This window comes from Lipotes vexillifer, unplaced genomic scaffold (genome assembly GCF_000442215.2).
Source record: "Lipotes vexillifer unplaced genomic scaffold, Lipotes_vexillifer_v1.1 scaffold117, whole genome shotgun sequence".
Lineage (NCBI taxonomy): Eukaryota > Metazoa > Chordata > Mammalia > Artiodactyla > Lipotidae > Lipotes > Lipotes vexillifer.
In genome coordinates, this window is record NW_006785593.1 from 1,086,983 (window position 1) to 1,112,890 (window position 25,908).

A 25,908-nucleotide genomic window follows, 5' to 3' on the forward strand; every position below is an offset into this window, starting at 1 on the left:
ACATCCACCCACATTCACTGACTTAGCCCAATGGGTGGGCCAAGTACACACTCCAGTCTAACTCATTTGATGAAGAAAGCCAAAGTCAAATGCAGGGTAGGCTAGAATCCAATATTAGGAAAGACAGAGAAGACTTAGGGTCAGCTAAAAGTGAAGAACAGGAGAAATACAACTCAAGGCAGATTTCTTCCAAAGAGCTGAGTCCAAGGTTTTATGCTAGTTGTAAGCTAGCAGGGGTTGATGAGAAAAAGGCAAAGAAAAATAGAAAATTATGTTCAGGACATCTAGAACGAATTTCAGAACCTTTCTTTTTTCTGAGCCCCTTCTGAAGACCTTCAAGCCCCGCCTCTGTGAACTCAGACACTGATGATGATGGCTTGTCTCTGACTCCTTTTCAAGGAATCTAACATTACTGTAGTGACTATAGAATTACACTAGCTGAGATTCCTCCTGTTTCGTTTGTCCTGGAATGCATCCCTTTGCCTTTTAAATTATGAAATATGACAATTTTAAAGCTTGTTTGAACTTGTGAAAATTTATGGATCTTAAGACTTTTGTATCAGGATAGATTAAGTTATGCTGCAGGAATAAACAACACTCAAATCTCCCCGTTTTAAAATAGCCCAGGAGCATCTCACTTATACTACAGGTTTATCTTGGGTTACCCAAGAGATTTGCTCCATGTCATCCATCCTCACTCAACGATATAAGCTAATAGTGCAGTTGCCATTTGGAGTATCCTTGTGTCAGGGAGAAGGAGAAGTTGTCAGCATGCATTTGCTCTTGAAGACTCCTTGCATTACTTCTGTTGCCATTGCATGGGCCAGAGCAAGCCACATGGCCACACCTCATTTCAAGTGGATATGAAAGTGCAGGCTTAAAAGTGCCTGGAATGAGGACAACCAAAATGATATGGACAGCAGGAATGATGACCACAAATTTATGACAAATCTCTCTATGTGATTTGAAGATTCTATCTAGCTATTTATTATTGACTGTTCAGCTGCTTGAGGTTAATACTGGTGAGAAAAATAAAAAGAAGGAAGTTTTTATGGTCCAAATTTTAGTTCTTAAAACTGAGTTTATATGTTATCATAAGTGTAAGAAATGCTTCTTTTTACCAGAAGAATATTCAAGAAGATGTTTTTATTAAATTAGAATGTTTTTCATTAATGGTAGTTATACTGATTATAGAGTTGACGATTGAGTCACATCAGGAGACAAACCATCTAGACTGTTAAAGCTTTTAATGTTATTTAAATATATTTAACTCATGTATTCGATATATAGATACATGCTCATAAAAATTAAATAACAGAGGAAGTACGTATCATATAACAATGTAGACCATCCCTTCTCCATACTGTCCCCCAACTTTCTGTTACCCAGAGTTTACTACTGTTAATATTTTCTTGTCCATTTTTCTAGACTCCTTCTTGTGCTTTTATGCAACAGAGATGAACATGTAAGCAACTTGCTTTGGTTAAGTTAAAAGCACATTTTGGAGATAAGTATATATATCCACTCCTAAATTGCTGAACTAATTTATTTGCTTACCAACTTTACGTGAGAATGCCAGTTTCTCTTTTCTTTCACCAACAGTGTGTATTATATTTTTATACCAATCCAGTTTAGAAAAATGGCATCTCATTATTGTTTTAATGTTCATTTTCCTGATGTTTGTAAGACTGAGCACTGTTTTTATGCTTATTGGCCATTATCATTTTTCTTCTCTGTGGGTAGTGTGCTGAAATTCTCTGCCTATTGGATTAAAAATTTTTTTCTTATTGACTTGTAGGAACACTTTAAATATTATTGAAGTTGCAAATATACCATTCCCCTTGTTATTTATATTGAGAATATGCCCTCCCCACACCTCAGCTTTATTTTGTCTTCTAATTCATACACACACACATACATGCACACATACACATAATACACACACATGCACACACACACACATGCTCATCTGAGTGTCAAGATTCAGCAGGTAGCTGAGTACATTTCAAAACCCAAGTAAGGATCCTTGTTCACTTGTCAACGAATACAGGTTTTGATTGCTAGAGTCATTCTTCCTATAATTGTTTGAGGGAGAAGAGGGGATTTCCATGTGGCAATTGTATGTAGAGTTTCTAGGCCTCTTAGAAGTTGTACAGAGCCTTGTTCCTATTTTACAGGTCCTGAATCTTTGGGACGATCATCCATGCAGAAATTATACTTATTTTAGAAAGACTCTAGGCAGGTTAAATATTGTATGATGTGTGTGTGTTTGATTATGTCTTAATTTTCCATCTAAACACCAATGCCCATTCTTTATTCCTACCTCCCTCTGATCTGGGAGTTATTTCAGAGTTTTATTGAGAGAGGTTTTTTTTTTTTTTCCTTCGGTACGCGGGCCTCTCACTGTTGTGGCCTCTCCCGTTGCGGAGCACAGGCTCCGGACGCTCAGGCTCAGCGGCCATGGCTCACGGGCCCAGCTGCTCCGCGGCATGTGGGATCTTCCCGTACCGGGGCCCAAACCTGCGTCCCCTGCATCGGCAGGCGGACTCTCAACCACTGCGCCACCCGGGAAGCCCGAGAGAGGTTTTTTGGTGAGCCTTTGTATTTCCTTCTTTATAGGAACCTTTATAGGTTCCTCATGAATGTAGAGTATTCTGTGGTATGGTTCTATAAATTTTTCTACACCTTTTCTTTCTTTTAACTTAGCAGTATATAAAATGTCACGGAAATCTTTCAGTATCATACCCTTGGATCTGTCATGTTTCTCATGATTTCTGGATTGAGCAGTCACTTTGCTCCGGTTTTATATGTTAAAATTCTTTTCCACTGTTCTGATCTGGGGGTAGCACCATTTCTAGTGGCTCCATATTGCTTTCAATTTTATTTCAGGTTTATATTTTTTTCTGTTATTCAAGTAGGTTATGGGGTACATTCAGGTTGCTTCCAGTTTTATGCAGAAGGAATTCAGGGCAGGGGTTGGGTAGGATAAAGAGTATGAAATTTTTCCTTTCTGCAACAGAATTAAATCTGACTGAGTTTAAAAAGAGAGCTAGTCAAAGACTCTATTGGTAGAATATTCCAGTAGTTATATCTAGTAGCTATATAGCCCTGACAAAGTTGCTGATATATGTATGTGTGTGTGTGTGTCTGTGTGTGTGTGTGTGTGTGTATAAAATACTAATACGTATGGGAAGAATGCAGCATCACAGATGAATGAGGACAGTAAGGATTAGTCAAAAAATGATGCTTGGCAAATTGACTACTGATAAATAAATATAATTGTACTGCCACATCATAATATATATATATATATAAAATGTATATACACACATATAGTACATGTGTATAACATATAACAGATTTTACATACAGATTATATACACATATGAATAAATTAATGGTACATTTAAGGCATCAATATAAAAAGTTAAATCAGAAGAGAGTAGTATGAATTATCTTAGAGGGAAAAATTGTGAAGGAAAATTATGAGTTTATTTGACGACATACAAATTAAAAATATCTTCATGTCAGGAAACACTATGAATTAAAATTAGTGAATAAACTGAAAATATAACTTGTAAAAATGTCAGACTTAATTAATTCAATGTCCTATATAAAGAACTTTTAAAAATTGGTAAGACATTGTGTTTAATACTAATAATCACATAAACCAAAATTAAAACTTCTAAAACTGCTGCTAAAATTGAAGAAGATTGAGAAGAATCTGTGTTCAGAGGAGTGTGATAAAATGAACTTTCAGGTAATGCTGACGGTAATATAAATTGATTCAATATTTCCAGAAAGCAGTTTGGTTGTTTGATGTGTGAAAGTGTGTGTGTGTTTGATTGTAGGAATCTTGCTGGCATATGTAATAAAAAGCAATGTGACCAATATTTCTCTACAAGAAACATCATCCTGGAATCATTTAAAATAACGAAAATATTGTGAAAAGCAATTTGCAACAATGCAGGATAACTTTGTGCTTAAATAGTGCTGCAGAGGCTATTATTGAACAGCAGTTGAATGGAATATTATGCCTTCATTAAACGCATTCTGAGAATTGTTCAGATCATTGGAAAAAACTCATAATGTACTCTTAAACATAGAGGCAGAATATTTACATATAGAAAAAATAAAATACTCCAAAGTATATTTTCTCAGTTTTCTGCAGTGAGCATTAGTTATTTTAATAATCCGGGGGAGACAAACCATTTAAAACCTTCTCATAAATTTTAAATGAAATAAGAATCTTCTCATAGTAGAAAAATCAAATCTTTGAGCCAGGAGGCCCTTTGCAGGTCACTTGGTTCAGTAATCCGCAGTAAACCAGTCCTTAAATTTAGCCAATTTACAGTGGTATATTCACTACCTATAACCATTTCTGGAGCCACGCCAATGTGTTACCTTCTGCAACAGTTCTTGCTTAACACTGCTTGCAGGCCTTTCCCTCTGCTTGAATTTCCTTCCTGTCTGTCCCAAAGGGTACCCTTAAAATTCTTTAAGTTTCTTTAAGGGCATCCTTCAAAAAGAAAATGCTAGGGTACAAGTAATTTAAATATTAAACCACCCAAAATTTGCAAATAATTGGAAAGAAAATCTGAAGTTCTTTGAGTATTGCCTGTAGAGTTACTGCTGTTTGATGTTCATGGGGTTGGTTCCATAATACGCTGCCTTTAGCAAGTTGCTGTCAGATGAGTTTCCTCATACATAAAATGGGGTTTACAATAGTACCTACCTCATAGGGTAGGTTTTTTTTAAAGTTTAAGTACAGTTGATGTACAATATTGTGTTATTTTTCAGCTGTTCAACAGAGTGATCTGACAATAAAATACATTATGAAATGACCATCATGATAAGTCTAGTAACTGTCTGGCTCCATACAAAATTACTGCAGTATTATTGACTATATTACATCCTTATGTAGTATACTACATCCCTGTGACTTATTTATTCTATAACTGGAAGTTTGTATCTCTTAATTCCCCTTCACATATTTTGCCCAAACCCCTATCCCCCTCCCCTCTGGCAACTGCCGATTTGTTCCCTGTATCTGTATGTCTGTTTCTCTTTTGTTTGTTAATTTGTTTTGTTTTTTATATTCCATATATAAGTGAGAATATATGGTATTTGTCTTTCTTTGATGTATTTCACTTAGCATAATACCCTGTACGTCCAATGATCAACTCAACACATCTATTGATGGACATTTAGGTCATTTCTGCATCTTGGCTATTGTAAATCATGCTGCAGTGAACATAAAGGTGCATATATCATTTTGAATTAATGTTTTTATTTTCTTCAGGTAAACACCCAGAAATGGAATTGCTGCATTTTGTGGTAGTTCTGTTTTTAAGTTTTTGAGGAACCTCCATACTGTTTTCCATAGTGGCTGCACCAATTTACATTCCCGCCAACAGTGCACAGGGTCCCTAGGGTTGTTTCTTGATTAGATGATTTCATACACATGAAATATTGGTCTAGAATAAGGGATCAACAAATATTACTTAGAAACTTTCAGGACAAGTTGGACAAAATGCACTTTTTCCTATTCATCCTGTTAAATATAGCTAAAAACATAGGACATTATATATAAAATACACATAAGAAGACTCTGAAAGGAGGAGAGAAGAAACCAAATCAGCTAGGAACTTTGGGACATGAGAAATGACATGGCACTGAGTTCCTTGGGTTTTCTTTCTTGTCTTATATATCCTATACTGAGTGCTGGAGAAGGTGGCAACCTAGAAACACCAATGGGTGCAGAAAAAAAGTTCCAACAAAAGCTTCTTTGGACCTTCCCCCCCAAAGATAAAAGGGGTGGGGAGGGACAGCCTGCCAAGACAGGACACTTTTGGCCAGTAACTTCCCTAATACAGTCAAACACTATGGAAAGCTCTGTGGCTCCCATCCCATCCTCACCAGTGAAAAGGTGATGGAGAACCTAGACTTCTGCTCTTACCAGGCTGTGACAAGGTGTCCTAAACATTGCCACCTCCCCTGGTGGTGTTAGAGAAAGTTATATCAGGAATTGGAACTTTCATTATGGCTAAGATAAAGAGGTAAGAAGGATCTTGCCCCGGGCATTGTCAGTGGAGTCCATGTGGGGAGTCAAAATGAGTTGCCATTCCCCCCTATCAGCCAGGATGATGTAATGGAAGCCTAGTGGGATCCTGAACTTTTACCCTAGCTCAGCAGTAATGAGGTACCCCTTACTCTCATGAGTGTCAGTGGAGGCCTAATGGGGAGCTGGAACTTACACCTGAACCTGGTGGTAATGAGTTGTCTCCCTTCCCCACTGACACAGTATCAGAGGAGGCCTGATAAAACAGAAGATTTAAATAGGATCTTTAAATAAGCTCCAGAATCTCCTAATAAAATACCTATAATGTCCAGGATACAAACAAAAATCACTTGTCATACCAAGAACCAGGAAAATATCAACTTGAATGAGAAAAGCAATCAGTAGATGCTAACACTGAGGTGACGGAGACTGGAATGATCGGACAAGGATTTTTAAAGCAAGCATCATAAAAAAATGCTTAAACGAGCAACTACGAACAGATTTGAAACATTTTTTAAAAAGCCTCAATTAAATAGAAAGACTCAGCGAAGAAATAAAAGATGTAAAGAAAAAACATGGAAATTTTAGAACTGAAAAATATGATAATGAAAATAAGAACTCACTGAATTGGTTCAACAGCAGAATGAAAATCACAAAGGAAAGAATCAGTGAACTCGAGGATAGAAAAAAAAATATATTTATAAATGAATGAATTAATAGGATATTGTGGACTAGGACACCAGTCAGGATGTCCAAAGACTTGGGTTGCAGGTATGGCTTTTTCCAATTCTTAGCCAAATGTCCTGTGCATTGTTCTTTTTAAGGCTCCATTCACTCAACTTTAAAATAAAATAGTAAAAACTACCCTGGCTACTGTACGTGGATCCTAAATCCAAAGTGTCTTGAAGGTTTACTAATATTTTCATTCTTCATTTATCAAATATTTATTGGGTGCCTAATATATAGATCCTCAGACTATAAGGAAAATATAGTCTCTGCTGTCAGGTTATAGTAAAATGAGGGAAACATTTAAGTAAGTGGACTAATTGTTAATGTAATATGATAAGTAGTATTGTAGAGATATGTGCACAGGTCTTTGTAACTAGTTGGGAGAGGGCGGTGGTAAAGGAGGACAGCCACAGAAAGGACAGCCACATAAATTCTTTGAATAATGTGAACTCTAGGAATTGCACATTTTGTAATTCAATAGAGCTGGAGCATGGGAAGTTGCATGAGGGGAAATGAAGCTGAGTAGATGAAGGGTCTTTTATATCATCTAAAGATATATACTTTTTATCCTGAGCTTTATGGAAAGGTATTAAATGAGTTTGAGTGCCATTTGATGTGATAATATTTAATTTGAGGAAAGACATTCTAGTAGCAAGGGAAGATGACTTGAGATGATGGGGTAAGACCTAGGGCAAGGAGATTAAGAGAAAGGAATTGTAACCCAGGTTATCAATGAGAGAACTAAACAATGGCAGAGACAGATGTGACAGTGCATACAATCGATAGAATGTGGAGAATGAGGGATCAAATTTAACTTTTGAGTTTCTACACCTTGCAGTGGGTGCAAGGTGGTTCCTTGAAATATGGAAAACAGGAGGAGGAACAAGTTTGCAGTTGAAATGGGCTGTGAGTTGGAGGTGGGGTGAAAATGATTATCGTTTTGGACATATTATTATTTCCAAGGAGAGATGTCCAGCAGGCTGACGGCTATAAGGGAATGGAGTTCAGAAAGGGGATCAGAGCTGGAGCTAAAGATGGAAGTTGAAACCATAAAAGTATAGAGATCACCCAGGGAATGTACATAGAGTGAGCAAAGGGATGGATATAGAATGTTAGAAATTACTGTCAATTAAAGATTTGGCAAAGGAAGAAGATTTCATGAAAAATATTGTTGATTCGCAAACTGACCCCCATTCATGGAGGGCAAGGAGAGCCCAAAGAAAGGGGCAGTCCCCTCCAGAATGGTAGGTGGGTGGCAGATTTAATAAGCAAGGAAACTTGCGTCTGAGGCATGTCGTGGGTGGCCAGGAGATGAGTAGATCTCCGCACCCACCCACAAGAATCTTGAAAATTGAAAATAATGTCCTTATCTGGGTTCAGACACATATTCAGTCCAGATGGACTCAACAACACATTGCTTTCTCAAGGCTATGTGCTTGAAACAGCTACTAGTATGGGAGTAGTAGGTGGCACACATGTTCCAAGGATGGGGGGGATCCTCTGATTGCCTGGGTCCAGCGGACAGGTCAGCCTGCGGGGTCACATCATCTCTGTGAACTCCTTCAACAGATAACTAGAAGGAACAAGTAAGAAGTAGGAGAACAATAAGGCAAATGACAAAGTGAGTCCTCCATGAATCTTTGGAATCGAGAAGGCTCCTTGTTTTGTGAAATGTTATGGGCATGATTCAATATTGAGCACAAAGAGTGGTAGAGTAGAAGTGGTAGATAGAGGATAATGACATCATCAGGAAGTGTTCCAGTAAAGTCAGTCTTTCATGTGTCTGAAATGTATTCTTTTCAGAAATAAAAGCAGAAACACAAAAATATGAATAAGTACTTTGTGGGAAAATTCTATAAAGTATCTTTCCTTATTTTTGCCAAAATATTGAGTAAATATTTTTTACTTTTTCTTGGTGCATTAGTTAATTATGGCCACAGTTACGCTGCATATCACCATAAAAATCTCTGAGCCATAAGGTGTTTATTCATCAGTTAATTTGTAGGTTGTCATGGGATCAACACAACTGGAAATGTTATTCTAAGACAGGGGTCCTCAACCCCTGGGCTGCGGACCAGTACCGGTCTGCGGCCTGTTAGGAATCGGGCCGCACAGCAGGAGGTGAGCGGCGCCCAAGTGAGCGAAGCTTCATCTGCCGCTCCCTATGGCTCCCCATCGCTCACATTACTGCCTGAACCATCCCCCCTGCACCCCCGCTCCCCCGGATCCATGGAAAAATTGTCTTCCATGAAACCGGTCCCTGGTGCTGAAGAGGTTGGGGGCCACTGTTCTAAGACGTGTGTCTGGCTGGGTTGGGCTCCTTGCTTCTTTTGGGCTCTGCTCCCATCTGCAAATACTCATTCTTGGCACCAGGCTGAGGAGGAGGCAGCAGTAATACCTGGAGGCTCTTCTCCTGGAGAGGGTGTAGGTGCAGGAGAGCAAGCCCAGTCGTGTCAGGCGCTTTCAAGCAAGTGCATGCTTCATGACTGCTTATTAGCCAGAGCTGACATCACATGGATGACCCCAAAGTCAAGGGAAGTACTCTCCACTGATGAAGATGGAGGCAAGAGGAAGAGACAAAATATTTTTAATAGAAGTAAGGGTGAGGAGAAGAGACAATGTTTTTGAGCAAACATCTAATCTATTGCACTTGGCAATTCAGAATCATTGTATTAATTACTCATTGTGCTGTACTGTAAGGTCATCATATTCACCGTTACTGATGTATACAGGGTCATTTGATGCTGATTAGATGATTCCTCCTCCTACTGCCTTCTGTATCTGTTATTTCTTATTGCTGCCACTGTATCTATAGGCATTCTTAATTCCCTGCTTCATTTCACACAGGGCTCTTTGAGTGAAGACCTGACAGTGATACTCAGCTATTTAATGGGACTTTTTCTTGTTGCTTCAATATTTTCCTCCTGTTATTTTGCATTTTTATAATATTTGCTAGTCTGACATTGGAACAAATGGACCATTACTATACTTGTATTTTTTATCTAATACTCTCCTTCTAAAAACGTGGCAAATTCCATGCTCAGGAAAATGAGCTATACTTTCTTAAAAATTATCACCATCTATCTATATTATGCTTTATTTTCAAAGGAACGCACTCAGCAGTTGAGATAAAGAGTGGTGAATTGAAAAGTTTTTAAAAAGCTATTAACGTTTTATGTGCATTTTGATTGTTTATTCAGATTATGAAGCATTTCACACATGCAGAAAAGAACTAACCTATTCTTTGTGAAATTGGGGGTATTGCATTTAATTGAAACAAACAAATATGTGTGTGTGTATATATACTCACACACGCACACATATATATACATCTTTCAAAGAAGAATTGATTTTTCCAGTAAGTCTGTCTTTTTACAGCAGGTACTCAAACTTCAGTCATGCATCTACTGTTTGCCCTCTCAGCTTCATGCATCTGTGCTGCACTTGTATACAATTCATTTCATCCATGTAAAGTAGATTATTTTGGTGCTGTATACTCTGGTTTCATCCTAAGCAATAAAATCCACAAAATTGTCACCTTGAAGTGTGAGATATATTTTCTTCTTGTGCACATGAAAATAAATACATATTTATTAAAAGTGTCGCTTCTGTACCATCTTAAATAGTTTACAGCCATTGTTACCTGACATAACATGCATGGGGAAACACTGTTTTAAGGGCAGCTCTGCCAAACTAGGACTATAGAAACCTAGTTAAGTAACAATATATATTTTGAAGTCATTCACTTTTACTTTCCAATTCTTTTTCAGGTTTGTGGAAGGGATGCTTAACATTTGTTACAATGCCATCGATCGTCATATTGAAAATGGTAAAGGAGATAAGATTGCTATCATTTATGACAGTCCTGTTACAAATACTAAAGCCACTATTACCTATAAAGAAGTCCTGGAGCAGGTAATATTATAAACTTTCTGTACATGTTATTTGGAAATCATACAGAAATTATTTAAATAGCATACATTCTCATTGCATAACTTTAATTCTCTTAGTTCATTGACATGTTACTGTACTTTTGGTGCACACTGGAAATAGAGGTGTGTTAATGCATTTAAAGTATTTTTATTCCTTAATTATATTTTACAGTACTGAAAGATACTTAATTTAAAGGAAGAGGTTGACAAATCTCTAAGAACATGCTTATGTTCTCTCTGGCCTTCGTTTTCTATCCACATTGCCATCACCTTTGCTCAGCTGCTCTCTTCAGCTCTTGTACTATTGAAGTAGTCTCCTAACCTCCTAACTTCCCTACTACCAGGCTCTGCTCCTGTCAGATTGTCACCTAAAGTGACACTCGGATTTTCTTCCTAAGAAACAACATATTTCTCTACCCCACTTAAAAATCTTTTCTTTAAAAATTATCGTTATTCAGAGAGCAAAATCGGGACTTCTGTGATGTACAAGACACTTTGGAGTCTGATCCCATCATCCCTCCAAGCTTCATTTCCCAACATTCTTGGCCATGAACGCAACCCTTTTTCAACCCATATTTTCTGCCACTCCCTCAGGCTTCCTGGCCCTTTAAAGCTCTTTGCACATGCTCATTACTTTCCCTTATTTGCTCTTTCTTTAGTTTTTTCCCATTTGGGTAGTTCTCAGATGGATCGTGATATCGACGGATAAGTTATGAGATTTTTTTTCTTTTAATACTGGGGTAGAAATGGGATTGCATAAGTAACTATAAAAGTATGTGGGTATTATGAATTGTGGGAGAGTTATTCTAGCTCTGGGGGAGGGCATTTATTTATTTATGATTTGAAGGCAGGTAGAGGGGAGGGCAGGGTTTCTCAGCCTTGACACTATTGACATTTTAGGCCAGATAATTCTTTATTGTGGGGAGCTGTTATGTACACTGTAGGATTTTTAGCAGCATTCCTGGTCTCCCTGTTAGATGCACCCCTTCCCCAGTTGTGATAACCAAAAATGTCTACAAACATTGCTGAAATGTCCCTGGAGTGGCAAAAATCACCACTAGTTGAGAACTTCTGGTTGAGCAGAGTCTGTCATGCTAGGTTTTGGAGGCCTTTGCTTTTTTTTTTTTTTTTGCGGTACGCGGGCCTCTCATTGTTGTGGCCTCTCCCGTTGCGGAGCACAGGCTCCGGACGTGCAGGCTTAGCGGCCAGGGCTCACGGGCCCACCCGCTCCGCGGCATGTGGGATCCTCGAAGACCAGGGCACGAACCCGCGTCCCCCACATCGGCAGGCGGACTCTCAACCACTGCGCCACCAGGGAAGCCCAGCCTTTGCTTTTCTAATGGAAGCTTTTCGAATCACATTCTCTTACTTTGACTTTTTTTTTTTTTTTTTAAAGCCTCATTTAGAATTTTCATGCAATTTTTAGAGTACTCAGTCAACTCCCCCTGGCTCTCTGAAATAATATCCTTTTGCATCAGCAATATTTGTGTTTAGTTTTGTAAGAGATTTCAAGAAAGGCAACTGAGACAAAACAATTACTGCCCCAATCCTGAGTTGCTACAAACAATAAAGCGAGAAAAGGTGGTTTTGCACAGGCTGGGTATCAAGCCTGGCTGCAGCAACAAATTCCATCTTCAGCTGATTTGAACATAAGAGGAATTTATGAAAAGTGAAGACTTAAGAACTAGGCTCAGAAAAATGGCACACCCCAAGGGAGAAGGGACAGCAGTGAAAAGTTAAGAATCCACAAATTGTCCAGTAAGTAGACTTGCTGACCTGACTTCTAGATTGACAGAGTAGGTGGGTACATCTAGTTGGCCAAATTTAGGTTACATGCCCAAAGTCCCAGGCAGTTGGGAGGAACTGTCTTGTTGTCTTTTTATTTCTTAGTAGGAATGGGGCCCTGCCTCTCTCTAGAACTCATACTAGGGGAATTCCAGTCTAATAAGAAGGGAGTTCAAATACTGGGCAACTGAATAAATAACAGAAGGAAATAATGCTGCAGATACACTGTTGGATATATTTCATTGGTCTGTAAGTGGGAACTGTGTATTTTCAGAATGAAGTGTACAGAGACAGAGCTCACACTGGGGCTGAGGAGTTAAGGCACTCTGTTACCAAATGACCTTGTTTTTCATCTGACGCTGTGTTTTATTATGAGATAACAGAAATTTCCTGATAACCTGTTATATTCTTTTATTTTAGGTTTGCATTTTCAGCTTTTAGATAAGGTTTAGTCTATGTTTAAAAACTTAATTCTGTGATTTGGGCATATTGCCATAGTCTCACTTTATTAATACTTAAGACTTAGGTTAATATTAAGATACTGGTTAATCTTAATTGCTATACTGATTAGGAAACTTATTTATACATTATAAGTATATTATCTGTATCAGTATATTGAATTTGACACATGACCAAGAATCAAAGAAAACACTTTAGAAACATAAAATTGGAAGAGTTAAATAATGCTTATTTCTATTCGCATTTTCTGTTGTTTTCTTTTTAATCAATAAGTGTATATGATAAGTATACACGCACATTTTGCTTAGAAGCCGTTCTGCTAACTCATCTTGATTTTCTAATATTGAGTCTAGACTCTTAGACCCTTCTGAGATTTGTACTGGTTCATTGGTTTCAGTTTAGCCTGACATCAGAGTACTTAAAAGGCCTGTTTCTCTCACCTGCTGACAGCTTCTGATTCCCCAGGCTTTTCTTCTCTAAAGTACTAAAGGAAGGACTGTTAGGAAAGACGGAGGCATTGTGCTCCACTTTGATTACTCATTCCTGGTTCTCTGTGGCTTTTATTTTATTAAGTAGAGAAGTTATTAAGTTCATGAATAGAACATTCAATAGTTCTACTTTCATTCAAAAAGTAAAAAAAAAAACTTTAATTCTTGTCTAAGAGAAATTATTTCCAATAATATCACTTGTCTCTTCCACACCGTAATTCTTTTTTACATTGGGAAATTTTAATTTTTTAATAGGATGAAAATCTTCTTTATTTTAATACATTGCCTAGCTGTGAAGGTTTATATCTTTCTGCATCCAAAGCTCTGCTTAAAACATTTACCTTACTTGGCCATTTTGGAAACCTGGAAGTCTGGTCTGCAGTAGTTTTTATTCTTACATTTGCTTGATGAATTTATTTATCCTTCATTAGTAGGTTCTTATTAGATGATTTGTCTTATCTTCAGGGTGGTTAAACTCTGACCTTTTTGAAAGTTAACTCAATAAAATCAATAGACAATCTGCTTTGAATTTATTTTCTTGGATTGGAATGGTGATGGAGCCAAATTTATTTATTTATTCAAAACATACTTTTAGAACACCTAATATATTTTTGACACTTCTGTGGACACCGTGGATTATTACAGTAGTGAATGATAAGTCTTTATCCACAGGAAAATTGCATTCTAATTGGGGAGATATGTTATGAATAAAAAGATAATACAATACAAGTGAAAAGATAGCACAATATAAGGGAAGAAAAGTATAAGGCTAGAGAGTAACTTGGGCTGCCCTTTTATATAGATTTGTCAGAGAAAACTACTTATCATTGAGGAGTTGACCCAGTGACATAGACTCAAATAAAGGCTGGGAGAAACCATGTGAACATTTGGAGGAAATTATATCAGGCAAAGACTTGAAGTAAGAATAGACTTGGAGAGCCAGAAGGCTGGTGCTGAGAGGAGAGTGGTTGACAGTGAGGATGGGGGAGTATCTAGGAGTCAGGGCATGTAGGACCTCGCAGGCCACGGTAAAGACTATATTTTATTCTGAGTATGACAGGAAGCTCCATATTATTAAAGGAATCACTTTGGCATCTCTGAAGAAGCAGAGAACATAGTGGGCAAGATTAGAAGCCAGGACATGACAAATGATCCAGGAAAGAAATGAATGGACACCACTTGGGCTTAAATCCCCTTAACAATAGCAACATGTGCTTGCATGTGGGCAGTTAAAGGATAGGATATGGTTTGTGCCATGGGATTCTGGAAGCTGTTCCACATATGTATCTTATCTTGGATCTCTGGCTTCATCTAATGGGTTTGCAAAAAGTCTTATTAAGTCTATTATAGGGCAGCCACCTATAGATGCCCTGCCACTCTCCATCTTTTGAGGTGTTTTTGTGTAATGCCCCAAGGGAAAGTTTCTCTATAGTTTTCAAGCAGAATCCTAGGAAAAGAAGACTATTAGTGAGAAGCGCTTTAGTTCTTTTTCTTTCTGTTTTATATATATATATGTATATATATATATATATATTTTTTTTTTAATGAGAGTCCTTTTTTAAAAAAAATTATTTATTTTTGGCAGCATTGGGTCTTCGTTGCTGCACACGAGCTTTCTCTAGTTGTGGCGAGCGGGGGCTACTCCTCATTGTGGTGTGCAGGCTTCTCATTGCGGTGGCTTCTTTTGTTGCAGAGCACGAGCTTTAGGCATGCGGGCTTCAGTAGTTGTGGCATACAGGCTTAGTAGTTGCGGCACTCAGGCTCAGTAGTTGTGGCACACGGGCTTAGTTGCTCCGCCACATGTGGGATCTTCCTGGACCAGGGATCGAACCCGTGCTCCCTGCATTGGCAGGCGGATTCTTAACTACTGTGCCACCAGGGAAGTCCCTCTTTCGGTTATATTACACAAAAAACTATTTGGATAATTACCATCATTAAAAATTTGCCTAATAATTGAGATAATGTTAAACAAAAGCTTTAAAATTTTAGGTTAAAGGTTAAGCTGCTAAAACAAATGTGCCAAATAATATAGTGACTTAAAATTTTTAAAATGCATTTCTTGTCAGAAGATGATGAGGTTCAGTTTGGCATGACCCAGATTAAATCTTACTGTACCTTCATCCCCTAGTTCCTTGTTTTCATCTGCATCATTGGAGCTGAGGCAAAGGCATATGTGTCCCAACTCTCAGGATGGTGGAAGAGGATGTAGTAGATCAGACATGCTGTGTTTTAAACCCATAACCAGAAATGTCATAAATGACCTTCCTGTACATCCTATTTGGTGATCAGCTTCTAGGAAGGCTGGAAAATGTAGTGTAGCTGGATGGGTTTTGATGGGCAATTAGGAGTTGTTTTTTTGTTTTTTTAGCAAAGATACTTTTCATTCCATAGGCAAAGTACATACCAGATTTTATATGTAAATAATTGTAACTTGTTAATGTTATAATTGACATTTTATTTGATAATAAAAAATTGTTCAGGGAGGTAAATAACAGCTGAAAATAAAGTCTCATAGGTGGTATGCTGGAGGTAGAGAAGGAAAATATCTTCAGTGATGTTTTCCTCAGCATATAGAATGCTAATTGTATTAGGCAGTGGGCTCAGAAAGATGAATGGTTCCTGCCCTCAAGTTCTTAGTTTGCCTGGTGAGAAAAACACAAAAGCAACTGTGTGTAATATAACAATAACATTTTTAGCACAGAGGAAGAAGGGACCAATCTGGCCCCAGTAGCTGAGAGAAGCCTTTGGCGTGGAAGTGATGCATTAGTTGAGTCATGAAAGAAAGATAGAAATATGTGCCCCATACACAGGTGGCCTCCCTATAGGTGTCCCTGGTCTGCAGCAGATTTATCCAAGAGTTGGACCTGACATAGTTAATGATGAAGGTGTGCACTGTGAAGACAAAAAATGGTTGTCTTTGCTGGCCTAAATTAGGCCAACAAGATGAATTAAATGGGAAACCAAATAGAAAGATTGTTGAAGAATAAGGGAAGGAGACAGACAGTTACTAAAGTCAAGAAGGGGCAGAGGAGAAAAAGAAAAAAATATGTTCCTACAGGTGGAAGTGCAAGGAATTGGTAACAATTATTCTTTTTCTGTTGACAAGCACCTGTACCTGTTGTATAGTCACCAACTTTAGGACAGCTGGGTACATCATCAACTTTCAGTTTCTGACCTTTAGTAATAAATGTATGAAACTATGAAATTATTTGACCTGACATAATTTTCATAGCAAGCAGAGGATAAAGCTAATTAACATAAATTGAAGACACTGATTGTCTTAGTGATGCAAATAAAGATATGAGGATAGAATCATATTTCAAGTATATGAAGTGAAATATTTTCATATAAGACTTTTCAAAATCTATAAATATCTACCCATGGGAAGTGATGCTGTTAACATTATTAATTCATTTAACAGTTTTATGCTAATATTTTTGCCATTTGTACTAGTTAAATAAGTGTTAGTAAATCAATGCATATTGCATTCGGCAGAATTATTGTGAAGATTGGAGCTCTTGGGGAAATTGATTGTTCATTTTCTCATACCATACTTGATTTAGGATCATTTTGTTTCTGTTATAAAGCTGAATTATGTTAGCATTATCATATATAGTTTTTATGGGAAGTTTGATCTATTTATGGAATTTATGATATATTCTTGGCATGTGTGATGATCTATGTTGCTTTGTTTATTAGTTACTAGGGTATACATTATATTTGTGAATTTTTCATTTTTTAAAGATATGTGTGCCTCCTTTTGATCTTAATGCTGTTGAGAACAGACCCAACTATTGGAATGATCTCATGTCCTTGTACCACTCCTGGGATATTTAGCAACTTCTCAATATAAATTGAGCCATTTATATATATTGATTGACTTTTAGGATGTATTGACCAACAAAACCATTAAAGGTTAACAGGAACACAGGCAAATGCTGGGAAGTGTGGTTGGTGTACCCAGACTAGTTGTGCTGTTTTATGTACTGTCTGTAAAAATTCTGAGGGTGTTTGTTCAATTAAAGCTTTGATTAAATAATCAGTGCAGAATTGTTCTAAATGATTCAAGGTTCCTGTTGACATCTCTTGCTGCTTTTATATTTTTCTTTATGAGAAGAAAAATCAAAGAAACCATTTTTCCCCCTCTCAAAATTGAGACATACAAACAGTTCATAAAGAAAAAACATTCTTACATACTTTTTGTATTGACTTAATTATTTTTAATGTGCAATTAAAACTAGGTTTTAATATCCTTTATTTATTGCTCAATACATATATAAAGCCGTGTCTGATTTATAAGCAGGATAAAAACAAATGTACCAAGTCAGTCAATCTCAAATTGACAATATTAATTTCATATAGTGAATGATATTGAGCTAGAATGGAATGACTGACTGCAAGGTGCTTATGGTTTGAGTGCTGTGGCCCTGGGTCCTTTGAGTTTGGCAACATGTTCCCTATGATGCCTCAATTCTCTTGTCACATAGTAGTACTTGAACTTTCATAAAGCCTTTTATTATCCAATTTTATTATAAAAAACCGTGATATCATTTGACTTTTAATTAATATACATGAGATTATAAAAAACAAATACAAATAAATACAGTGAAATTGCATGAGTGCTCATATAATCCAGAATATGCTTTGCCTTATTTTTAAAAATTGTCATCAAAATTAAAACACAAAATTAAAAAATTCTCGTAGAAGACTCATGGACAACTGTGAGAATATCTCCACAGACCCCAGGTTGAGAAACACAACATTAAACAATTTATTAGACCAAGAGAAAGGAATCTGGTTTTAATTCACTTACTGCTACTTAAAAAAATATTCTACATTAGCCTTTTAATGTGGTGTTTATAGCAGCCACACTGTAACTGTTTTAAAATATTAACTTTGTTTTACATTTTGCATGCTTATTACTATATATACAAATATGTAGAGCAATAATTATTATCATGGCTTTTAGGTTCATTGAAGAATATAGCCATATCTAGATGACTTACATAAATTTGTATGGAATTGAATGTTCTTTATTAATAAAACACAGTAGATTCTGTACCTTTTTAAACATACATTTGGAAAAATGTATATTTTAACCACACTTTGTTAGATGTTTTTAGAATGCCTATGTAAAGATGTGTGAGTGTAAAATTGTGAAAAGTGACTTCTCTAATAGTTGAAACTTGTTTCATTTCAGTCCAGGTGGGTTATATTTTTAAAAATGTAATAAAACTTGCTTCAGGACTTGGAATATTTTCTTTAGAAATGCTCTAGGAAACATACAGAAAGTAATCAACTTTGACTGCAGCTATGCTTTAAAAATTCATTTGAGAACTCTTTAATTGGAATTTGTATGATATGTCTCCATATATCTCTGAATGATACTTTTCTGAGTGGTGCTCGGGTTCCAATGTAGCTGCCGAACTGCTTAACACATGATATAGCTGAAATACAGTGCATTCGCTGTGACAAATAATAAAGTCAATATTCTTGCAATATTCATAATTCAAGGGATTAAGGGAGGGAAATAAAATGAATACAAATGAAAAATTATTGGAAATGTTGGTGCTAGAGAAAAGCAGGTTCAATTAGAGGAAAGTGTAGAGATAGATAGAGACCAGTGAGTTAGTTTTGAGAGGCCTTTCTGAGCATTTTAAAGGCTACAGAGGTTGATGTATTAAATGGAGGGATCTGTGAGAAGGAGATTTGCCTGAGGTGGGATAAGCTGAGGGATGGGGTGAACAGTGGAGGGGAAGGGGGCCGTCGTAGATGTCCCAAGGACAAAAGGAGGACTTTGCGAGGATCAGCTGGAAACAGATGCATGAGGGAACCCTAGAGTTTGGCTTTTTTGGTGGATGGAAGGGGGGGAAAGAGCAAAGATCATATGTAAATTGGGGCTTATAATTTTCAGAGTGTCTATTTTAAACCTCTGGTATACAATGCAACAAAACCACATTTTCAGACAGTCTGCATTTTTAGACACAATGTCATTTGAATATCGTAGTTTTAAATGGTTCTGACTGTGTGTAGTCACTACCTAAGTTCTTCTGTTTCTATCTCTCAGCTATCCTGGTTAGCTTCTTTAACAACACAACTCTCTTGCTAATGTGCTCACCGGTCTTACCTGTTGTTGTTCTACGTCACCTCTGTGGTGGAACTCCAGACCTGGATCTACCCAATTCTTTATTTTAAAAAATTTGTTTTTATTTTGCCTACTGTGTTTACTTTTCTTTTTAAACATCTTTATTGGAGTATAATTGCTTTAAATTGGTTGTGTTAGTTGCTGCTGTATAACAAAGTCAATCAGCTCTACATATACATATGTCCCCATATCCCCTCCCTCTTGCGTTTCCCTCCCAGCCTCCCTACCCTACCCCTCTAGGTGGACACAAAGCACCGAGCTGATCTCCCTGTGCTATGCGGCTGCTTCCCACTAGCTATCTAGTTTACATTTTGGATCAACCCAGTTCTTTGTTATCTTCATTCCTGTATCTTAATATGTTGAATCCTGTTGGAGGAAAATTAACTCACTAAAAATATGGGTTTACTACAAATTCATGGTCCCTGGTATCCACTGGGGCTTCAGTGCTGTACTTTTTTCTCCTTTAGCATTCCCTTAATAAGTTTTGTCTTCTGCCCTCCAAAGGCCATTTTAAACTTTTGACCTTCCCATCTCCATGCCTCAAGCTTAACAGGGAACATTGATTCAAACCCAGGAACCAGCTTTGTGAACAACATCACTTTCCAACCAGTTGCTAAAACCAAAAATCTGGGCCCATTTCTTCCCTTCCTCCCATTATTCCCTGCATCCATCAATCATCAGTCCCTGTACAGTCTACATGAAGTATTTCTCAAATCATACTATTTATTTTTATCCCCAGTGTCACAACCCTAGATCCTGCAATAATAACTGCATTGCAAGAATAAGGAAAATGCCTACTTCTACAGAGGATTTAACACTTTTGAATTATTACACATTGAACTTAGGATAAATCTAAACTTAACAGAGCTTAACAAGGCTCTAAAAGATACAGTATATGACTCTCTACCTTTCCAGGCCATCTCACAACCTTTTTCACCCTGAATTCTTGCTCTATCCATTCTGAACTGCCTTTACTTTCTCAGGCAAATTCCTGATCCAAATAGCAAATTCCATGAGGATTAGGAACTTTGGCAGAAGCTATCAAGTGAGTAAAAATCAGGAGGAAGTCATTATTACTCGACCATTAACGCCTAGAGTGGAAAGATGTTAAAATGGGAAAAAGTGGAGGCAATAATTAATTATTTTCTATATAATTCCTTTCCTTTTTATTACACATTCTGTAGTCATGTCATGAATAAATGGTAGGCATCAATTACATTTTCTGTTCTTTTAGACCTTGGACTTCTCCTTGATGTAAGATTATTTTCTCTGTCAACAATGGCCTGAATGTTACATAGAGGTACTATTTTAAAATGAACAAAGTGTCCTTTATAAGATGTGATAAATTTTGATGATGTACTTGTAAATCACAACATATTAAAGAAATGGAAGAACATATTCCTTATCAAGTCTATGAGCACATATACATAGAGAAATGTAGGAGTGAACTAATTTTCTGTGAAATATAGTCTGAAATCACATTAGTCTTGAAAGCTCACAGATTATTGAAATTGTGGTTAATTTGAGCCTGAACTAAATGGATTAAACAATCCTCCATTTCATTCTGCTTGCAAATACACAGTCTTAAAATGACGAAATATTGATTGAAACCCACTTGTGAAGAAAATGGGAATGAGAAAAATGATTATTCTGAGTAATGATATTTATTCCTTCATTTGGAGAAAATTATTTGAAAGGAAATGTGTTAGTAAATGTTTTCTAGCTCACTGTCAGATAACTGTTTTGAAAATTAGATACTACTTTACACTTTTTTTTAATAGAATTCTGTTTTAAAATATGAACATATATTCTCTGTTTTAGATAGTAATAATACATTTTACTCTTGAATATAAATGGTATACTTTTATCTTTTGAGGAAAGATTTCTCTTCTTTTAATAACATCACATCACCTCCACTTTCCTGCTATTGAAAGGAATATCTCACAATCGAATGGACTTAATATAGCATGATATTTAAATGAGAATTATCTCAATTTCATATCCAATAAATAGTCACTGTCTTAAAAAGTTACATTTCTGGAAGCTTCTTATGTTAGATGAAAATATTTTGCATTCCTGAAAGATTTCCTTTCAAAAAGATCGTTTTAGTATTATTTCAGATCTTAAGCAGTTTTAGTATAACTGATTCTTTTCACAGGTATTTATTTACCTGGATGCATGGCTGGTGCATGGCCAAAAGAAGAAACAGTTCATTAGAGATAAAGTTTTACCTTTTCGGTGGCTCTCTATGTGTGTACAAGAAAAACCAAAAACGTGTGTATGATGTCTGTGTATGTACAAAATACGTGATTAACTTATATGTTTAAAAGTAAAATGCAGGTATTTTAGGTAATTATCTCTTTCTGTGGGAAATTCTATATATTCTGAAGAACAGGTCATTCATCCCCAATTTTAGTAAACTGTTTCCTCAGATATTATAATTGATTTTTAAAGTAGTTACATTTTCTGATATTGATTCGACCAGGGTTTGCAGAGTAATTATCATCGCCGCTGAAAAACATGCTTTCTCGTGTCATCTCTTTCATGTAATTTTCTTTGACATGGCCCTGAGGTTGCCTCTGATTGTTATGTTTTTACTATAATTTGGACACCAACGCTGTCTTTGTCATACAAGCATGATTTTCTTTAGATGGACACACTGGCAGTTTGTGAAGCAAGTACTAATTTACTCTATAGAACATAGTCTTTGATCAGTTTTGACTAATGTTTATTTTTGTGTCATGGGCTTTTGGTCATGAAATTCTACTAAGTCGCAGACTGCTTTTTTTCTAATATGGTTTATTACAGGATATTGAATATAGTTCCCTGTGCTATACAATACGACCTTGTTGTTTAAACATCCTATATATAATAGTTTGTATCTGCTAGTCCCAAACTCCCCATCCATCCCTACCCTGCCTCCCCCCATGGTCTGTTTTCTATGTCTGTGAGTCTGTTTCCGTTTCATAGATAGGTTCATTTATGTCATATTTTAGATTCCACATATAAGTGACATCATATGGTATTTGTCTTTCTTCACAGACTGCTTTGGAATGAAGATTTTCTAGAATGAGTACATAAAAATTTTACTGAAGTTTTTTTCATTATTTATGCTTACATGTTTTTATTTTACCATTCTAAAATTTAAAGTTTTTACTTGCATCTAAACCAAATATATGTGTGTTATATGTAAACCAAATATATGTGTATACCGTTTTATATTACATAAATATTTGTTGCATTTTCTTATTTTATCATTACTATTTATGTATGATATTTTTTCCTGGACTGTGAATTTCTTTGCCTTAAGAAACATATCTTCCTCATTTTTGCACCTGCGGACTTGACCTCAGTATAGGACACATAGCAGATACTGTATATAACTTGAATCAATGGCAGGATACTTAGATATTAAAATAACTTTAAATTAGTACCAAAATAATAATTAATTCATGTAATAAATAACTAGTGGGAAAAAGCAAACACTGTTGTTCTAAATGAATATGTATATATACATTTGTTTCATTTCTTCAGGCTTCGTCCCCAGCTCAGTTATCCTCATGTTAGAGGAATATCATGGCCTGACCATGATTGTATGGGTTATGTATTGCGCTTGATGTCAGAAAGAAAACCAATTTTAGTGATTTGTGCCTGTGTAAGACTATTAAATAGTTGATAAATTAAAATAGTTCTAAGAAGGTGCAAAGATTAATATGGATTGGGTGAGTTGCACATGATTTAATTTTTTCTTCAGTTGAAAAACTGTAGGTTATGTGAAATACATGTTAAGATTTTTTCCTTTTGGATAATAGTAGAAATTATAAATCTACACTCAGACACCTATGGTAGAATAAGAATATAACATTGAATAAAAATAGTATCTATCTTCCGTTTGATAATTTTCCATCAAAAAGCCAATGAAAACAAGGTGAACCCTGAAATAGCAATAATCAAATTGTCCTTTGTGTTGGTTTCATAGAACTTTATTTGAGTGATTATGAACTCTTAGGTGACTGAGATTTCTAGATATTTCCTCTAATTGCTCACTGTTGCTTACACTTATCTTCAAAATGATTATTTTTGCATCTGAGTAAGACTATTAAGTATTCTGTTCTGGGGTTTCCAAATTAACCAACACGAGATATATTTTTTTAATACATTTATTTATTTTTATTTTTGGCTGCATTGGGTCTTTGTTGCTGCATGCGGGCTTTCTCTAGTTGCGGTGAGCAGGGGCTACTCTTTGTTGTGGTGTGCGGGCTTCTCATTGTGGTGGCTTCTATTGTTGCAGAGCACAGGGTCTAGGTGCACGGGCTTCAGTAGTTGTGGCACATGGGCTCAGTAGTTGTGGCTCGTGGACTCTAGAGCGCAAGCTCAGTAGTTGTGGCGCACGGGCTTAGTTGCTCCACGACATGTGGGATCTTCCCGGACCAGGGCTCGAACCCATGTCCCTGCATTGGCAGGCGGATTCTTAACCTCTGCACCACCAGGGAAGTCCCAACACTAGATATAATATTAATGAGGAATATTTTTTAATGAAACATTCTCAAATATTTTCATATTAAATCAATCCCATCTTTTGGTATGAGCTAATATTTCATTTTTCATTAGCTTATTTATTAGGAGTCTTACCTGAAACATATTTACCCATTCATTTTCATATTTATAAAAATAAATATATATATTTTAAAATTTAGAAGTAACAATGGAAAATTTTACTGGAGTGACATTTAGCCCCAGAAACTACTAAAAAAGATATTTTCCTCTATTGATCATATAAAACTTTTGTCTTCAGAGCGACTTTGGTGTGGTTAGTATCGTATCTAAACATTGAGGAGTAGCTCCAAGAAGGGAGGTTAACAAGGCCAAATGGCCACCATCTGTTGGTGATACAGACATAATGCAGCTTAATTTCACTGAAGATTGTCTTCAAGGCAGTGGTTAACAGCTCAGATGCCTGCAGGAACCAGGCAGATAATATAAGTGGGAGACATGGATGAGAGAAAAATCAATTATCTGTATGTATCACATCTCTGTGGTTATGGAACTATGGTGTAAGCACATGACAAAATAAACAGGATGTAGAAGAATATATTTTAAACCCAGAAGGAAAGAAAAATGCAAGCTCTATTATAAATAGCCCTAGGGAATAGCAACTTCATGGCAAACCCAGCAGCTGATCATTGGGTTCAGGTGATTGTTGTCATTCAAGAACACAGACCCACTGTGGCTAGACCTTCCAGTTTTTCAAGAGAACCTGGAAATCTGAATTTGCATATGAAAGCTTCTAAGTTTAATATGTTGGCTCATTTTTTTTTTTTTTTAGGTGTGACATGACCCTACCTTAAATACATCTTGGGGCTACATTTAGCCATTGTGAGATCCTTCTTTTAAAGAAAGTCTTGAATTTATTGATTTCATTTCTTTCAGAGGACAGAAAAATTTGGGACATCTTCCAGAAACGGTGTGAAGTAAGACAGGATTATAAAGTTACTGAATCATTGCTAGATTGGGTTTTGGTTGAAAATTCTTTTTATTCAACACTATGTAAGATGCCAAGGCTATAGCTGTAAATAGGACAAACTCTTCTCGTTGGTCTCTCCCAGTGCTGTACCTTAAACAGGACACCCAGTAATGCGATCCTAGAGCATGGCCACTTTCTGCAGGGTTTACACTGAGATATTTGGATATGACGTTCAGTGTTTGTCTTGGTTCTTGAGCTCCATATAATAGAATTTAAGTTCATGATTGATATTACTTTGATTTATCTTTCTTGTAACTTTCTCCTGGGCAACTTGGGGCTCTTAAAAAATTGCACTAAATTAGAGTTTGCAATATAGGGCAGGATAAAACACTGAGAGAGTTGTTTGTTACTGTCTGTCTTTCCCCAGAGCCCTTAGCCTTGACCACATCTTTCCCCATCTGCACAGAGGAAGGGAATAGAGAGAAAAAGGAAAAATGATCAGGATTCAGAATCCTTTGAACTTGTTCAAACAGTAGGAGAGGCAGAGTGAAAGGAAAGGAACCTCAAATAGCAGTGTGGCCTAATTCCTTCTCTCAGGCCTCCTCTGTTTACTAGCTTGAACAGACATTCAAAGCCAAGCCATAGTCCTTCCATTTGCCCGGTGGATCCCTACTGACCCTTTAGCTCTCTGACCTGATCTATGACCACTTTCTCACTTGTTCTTTCTGTTTCAGCTCCCCTGGTCTCTTCTACGTTCCTCAGTCACATCACCTATGATCCCCCTTACGCCACTGTACTGGTGCCCTTTCTGCCTGAAATAGTATGCTCACAGATATCCACTTAGT

The 25,908-nt window shown here is 36.7% G+C and overlaps 1 protein-coding gene across 1 annotated transcript in view; it reads left to right on the forward strand.

Annotated features, from left to right (window-relative positions):
* The window catches only part of ACSS3 (acyl-CoA synthetase short chain family member 3), a 146,186-nt gene that overhangs the window by 23,055 nt on the left and 97,223 nt on the right, over window positions 1–25,908 (forward strand). Inside the window, exon 2 of the mRNA XM_007457662.1 lies at window positions 10,561–10,705. Within this exon, the coding sequence (XP_007457724.1) occupies window positions 10,561–10,705 (145 nt within the window). The remainder of the gene's footprint in view (window positions 1–10,560; window positions 10,706–25,908) is intronic.